At 47.1% G+C, this 5132-nt stretch overlaps 1 protein-coding gene across 1 annotated transcript; it reads left to right on the forward strand.

The window, feature by feature from the left end:
• The first annotated feature begins 957 nt into the window (after positions 1 to 957).
• LOC112617519 (putative speedy protein E7) lies at positions 958 to 3541 on the forward strand. The gene is made up of 3 exons (XM_025374273.1): positions 958 to 1614; positions 1734 to 1837; positions 2690 to 3541. The coding sequence occupies exons 1-2, from the start codon at positions 1387 to 1389 to the stop codon at positions 1815 to 1817; spliced, it is 312 nt and encodes a 103-aa protein (XP_025230058.1). The 5' UTR covers positions 958 to 1386; the 3' UTR covers positions 1818 to 1837; positions 2690 to 3541.
• The last annotated feature ends 1591 nt before the right edge of the window (positions 3542 to 5132 follow it).

Below are 5132 nucleotides of genomic sequence, written 5' to 3' on the forward strand. Positions count from 1 at the left end.
AGGTCCCCCCTGCATCACTCGAATCCACTGTCAAATGCTCCCTGACGGGGTCTCCTGGAGTCTCTCCCCAAGCCAGGGGGCTTCCTAGTGCAGCCTGAGCATCCTTTCCAAAGCACAACGCCCTCACTGCCCACCTGAACAACGGCCTTAGCTGATGTCTTTCTAAATCAAGGCCAGGGTCCACAGTGCCAATTCCCCCCTCTCTACAATCTCTACAACCACACTGGCTCGCCATCTTGGTGTTTCCTGGCTTGGCTTCACTGCTCCTTCCAAATGCCCTCCACTGACTTTGTGTTTGTGTTTTCTGTCTGGGTGTCCCGCACACATGTGGTTCTGAAGGGAAGGACACAGTCCTTGAAGTCAGTTCACCCCACAGCCTCTGTCGTGCCTTCCCTCATCTTCCAACTTCGGCATGCCCGTAGCTCTCCAGTTACATCCTATGATAATGTGACATTGGGATTAGGTCATCTGCCCTGATTTCTCCCAGTCTCATTAGACTAGATGAATGTAGAAGGCAGGGTCCTGGCAAAATATCAATGTATCCAATTTCTTTTATTTTTTTGAGACAGACTTGCCCTGTCCCCCAAGCTGGAGTGCAGTGTTGAGATCATAGCTCAGTGCAGCCTCTATATCCTGGACTCAAGCGATCCTCCCACCTCCGCCTCTTAATTAACTCCGACTACAGAGCTGTGCCACCACACCTAGACAGTTTATTTATTTATTTATTTATTTACTTATTGAGACAGAGTGTTGCTGTGCCCCTCAGGCTGGAATGGAGTGGCCCAATCTCGGCTCACTGCAACCTCTGCCTACTGGGTTCACACAATTCTTATGCTTCAGCCTCTTGAGTAGCTAGGACTAATGGGCGTGCCATCGCACCAGGCTGATTTTTGTATTTTTAGTAGAGATGGGGTTTCTCCATGTTGACCAGGCTGGTCTCAAACTCCTGGTCTCAAGCGATCCACCTGCTTCAGCCTTCCAAAGTGCTGGGATTACAGGCATGAGCCACCATGTCCAGCATATTTTTTATATTTTTAATAGAGATGAGGGTCTTGCTATGTTGCCCAGCCCCATCTCAAACTTCTGGCCTCAAGTGATCCTCCTGCTTTGGCCTCCCAATGTGCTGGGATTCCAAGCGTAAGCCATCACTCTTGGTCACCAGTTGGGTTTTTGTCTCCATCCTGAAGGAGTGGGAGACGCCCTTCAGCAGGTCTCTGTCCAGCAGAGCCCTCTGAGGAAGGCGTGACTCTCTGCAGGGTGGGTGTCAGTCCTGAGCTGAGGACGGTCCCCTGCCCTCCTCTGGGAAGCTGACCTCAGCCGAGGTCTCTCCTGGCGGTGCCCCTAAGCAGTAACCTGATTTCTGTCCCCAGCTACCTGGCCAATGACATGGAGGAGGACAGCGAGACCCCCAAACAAAACATCATCTACTTCCTGTACAGGAAGAACCGCTCTCAGATACCCTGGTTCCGTAAGCGTCGGTTCCAGTTCTTCCGTTCCATGCGCTGGAGGGCCAGGAAGACCCGCTCTCCGAAGGCCTTGTTCCATAAGCTTCGGTTCCAGTTCTTCCGTTCCATGCGCTTCAGGGCCTGGGTTTCCCTGGAGGAGTTGGAGGAGGTGGGTGGGGCATGGGGAGGTGGAGATGGGGGGGAATCGGGTGGGCTGGAGGCTGGAGGAGGGCAGGGAGGGGTATCCTGGCGAGTCCCCATCTTCTCAAAGGGCGTTTGTTTTTCTAGATCCAGGCTTACGACCCAGGGCACTGGGTGTGGGCGCGAGATCGTGCCACCTTTCTTAGAGCTCCAGGGACCATGAAGGCCTGAGGTCATCGGCCTGAGAGAAGGTACATCTGCTTCCTCTGGGGCAAAGGAAGACTATTGGGGTCTATTTCAGAAATCTGAGGAACCCAATTGCTTGATCCAGCTTCAAGCCTGGGCAACGTGGCGAGATCCCCTCTCCACAAAAATAACAAAAATTAGCTAGGCGATGTGGGAGGCATCTCTACTCCCAACTACTCAGGAGGCTGAGGCGGGAGGATCGCTAGAGCCTGGGAGCTCGGGGCTGCAGGGAGCCCTGATCCTGCCACAGCACTCCAGCCCGGGCGACAGAGTGAGACCCTGACTCAAAAATAGTCACAAATACTGAGTTCGGGGAGCTTCATTATGATTGACGCACTTGAGTTACCGATTTGGGTTGAGGGTTCAGTGGAGCTTTGGTTTACATCTTGTGCAGCTGACCGCGTTGAGCAGAGCATGAGACTTCATCATGAGGAGGTAGGATGATGGATTAGGCTTCTGGACTTGTGGTTCGTGATGTTGTCACATTAGAAACGGATCTAGCATGGTTACAAGTTTAGCTCTGAAGTGACACAAAAGCCCCAGCTGTGATGAGGTCCAAAGCCACATTCTCTGAGGGTGCCCTACTCCCTGGGCAGACCCACCCAAAGTCCTTGCTATGAAGATCACTGGGGCTGACCTTGGGTGTACTGAGTGAGTTTTGGAGTCAGGGTCACCAAAGTGCAAGTATCACAGTTGAACACAATGGTGCAGAAGCAGGGTATAGAATGAAAGTCAGGAGATAAAATTGCATTTCCCAATTGCTCTGAACTGTAGTTAGACTTGACGTGGGACGTGAATAACCTTCCTGTCTAGAGAGCTGCCTCCCTGAAGTGTGACATCCTCTCTCTCACTTCCAGAACACCGGGCCCAGGGAGATGCGGATTTTCAGCAAGAACTTTATTCCAATGCTAATGGGAGACACCAGGAAGGAGGAGAGCAGCCATTTGTGCAGATCATCTAGAAGAACCTGGACTGTTCTAGAAGGAGCTGAATACAGTGATCACGTTGTCCTCTTAGGACCGGGGTGGTGGGGGGGATGGGGGGAGCTACTTCTAGGAATCCATAGAGAACAGTGAGAAACCAGGGGTGTTTCTGGTTCCACCCCTTCCTGCGGCACCACCTCCCTTTTGATATTGCTGAATTCCAACCTCCCTGGGGCCGAACCTGGAGGTCCTGTTTCCTACGGACTTGGCTGCCACAGTCCTGGAGCATTTGAAGGCACACGGCAGACACTCAGATTGGCACAGAATTCTTTGTGAAATATGAGTGCCATAGACCGTAACAGATAGCTTCATGCACACTATGCATTTTATTGGTTTGTTTGGAAAATGCGGGCCACTGAATTATTAATAGGTTTATTTCAAATAGTTTGGAAATTGTTGTACTTTTGAAAACATGCAGTTCCTGTATATTTTTAGATGAGAGTTATAGCTGTTATATATACATAAAGATAACTTTATTTTCATTTTAAGAGAGAATCCTTTTTATCCTAAATCATTTATTATCTTTAAATTGTTTTCTGTATTATTACATGTACCTCTGGGGCGAGTACACTTTTTATCTATGATACTTACATAATAATCTCTTCTATTTATAGCTATTGGTAGTTCCCCTAAGTTCTCATCACAGAATTTTTTATTTGCTGTTTAGACTTATGACTGAATTGTCAGAATTCAGTTGTGATTTTTAACATGTCTTAGATATATATATTAACATGTCTAATATAGACTATATATTTTATTGGTTTATTTTGATAAAGATGGGCATAGAATTATTACTACATTTGTTTAAAATATTTTGAAAATACTGGTATTTTTGAATAGGCATTGTTCCTATAAAGTTGTGAGATGGGTGTTATAGCTGATATAGATACATAAACACAATTTTGTTTTCCTTTTTAAGAGAGAATTCTTTTTATGCTAAATCTTTTATCTTTAAATCTTTGTATCTATTATTACTTGCGCTGCTGAACGGAGCCTTCTTTTTATCTATGATACTTAATATATGTATTACACTTATAGCTACATGATAGTTCCCCTAAATTCTTGTAGAAGTAAATTTTTATTTGATATTTAGTGTATGTTTGAAATGTAAGAATTCAGATGTAATTTTTTACCTTGTATTGGCATGTTTGTATGTTACTTTAAAGAGGATGTGTGTTCTAAAGGAGGACATGGGCCGTGCGTTTTCAAGAGAACAGTGCAGTGTGTCTCTTGGGGAAACGTAATAAAGATGAACTTTTCTCACCTTCACAGCAAGTGTGATCATATTGGTCTGCATTGATTATTTGCTGTCGAGTGACATTTTTCCTTAATGGGATTGTGGTTATTTGAACATATTAATTAGCTCTGGAAGATAATCCTGCATTTGTTTTGTAGAAAAAAACAAGGCTGGGTGCAGTGCTCACACCTACATTCCCAGCACTTTTGGAGGTCATGGAGGGAGGATCACTTGAGGCCAGGAGTTTGAGGCCAGCCTTGGCAACATAGCATCAACATCTATTTTTTTTTTTTTTTTTTTTGAGGCGGAGTCTCGCTCTGGAGTGCAGTGGCGGGATCTCGGCTCACTGCAAGCTCCGCCTCCCGGGTTCACGCCATTCTCCTGCCTCAGCCTCCCCAGTAGCTGGGACTACAGGCGCCCGCCACCACGCCTGGCTAATTTTTTGTATTTTTAGTAGAGACGGGGTTTCACTGTGTTAGCCAAGATGGTCTCGATCTCCTGACCTTGTGATCTGCCCGCCTTGGCCTCCCAAAGTGCTGGGATTACAGGCGTGAGCCACCGCGCCTGGACAACATCTAGTTTTTAAAAGTTATTTTAAAAAGAAAAATAATAGAAGAGAAGGCCGATCCCAAGCTAGAGGTTTTCTTTGTTTGTTTGTTTTTTTGTTTGTTTGTTTGTTTTGGAGACAGAGTCTCGCTCCGTCTGCCAGGCTGGAGAGCAGTGGCACAACCTCGGCTCCTTACAACTTTCACCTCTGGATTCAAGCGAATTCTCCTGCCTCAGCCTCCCAAGTAGCTGGGACTACAGGCACCCAACCGTACGTCCGACTAACTTTTGTAAAAATAGTAGAGATGGGGTTTCACCATGTTGGCCAGGCTGGTCTCCAACTCCTGACCTCAAGTGATTCGCCCGTCTCAGCCTTCCAAAGTGCCGGGATTACAGGCGTGAGCTACTGCGCCCAGACCCCAAGCTAGAGTTTTAAAGCAGGAAATGAGGGAAAGATATTGAGAGAAGAAAATCAGGTGGTAAGAAAACTCTAAAGGTGGCAGGACGGGGTGGCTCACGCCTGTGATCCCAGCA

Source organism: Theropithecus gelada, unplaced genomic scaffold, assembly GCF_003255815.1.
Source record: "Theropithecus gelada isolate Dixy unplaced genomic scaffold, Tgel_1.0 HiC_scaffold_2209, whole genome shotgun sequence".
NCBI lineage: Eukaryota > Metazoa > Chordata > Mammalia > Primates > Cercopithecidae > Theropithecus > Theropithecus gelada.

Bases quoted from the DNA above. Each gene is read 5' to 3' on its own strand.
- LOC112617519 (XM_025374273.1), top strand. From the start codon at position 1,387: ATGGAGGAGGACAGCGAGACCCCCAAACAAAACATCATCTACTTCCTG. The intron at 1,615-1,733 runs GTGGGTGGGGCA...TTGTTTTTCTAG, and splicing joins CCCTGGAGGAGTTGGAGGAG to ATCCAGGCTTACGACCCAGG.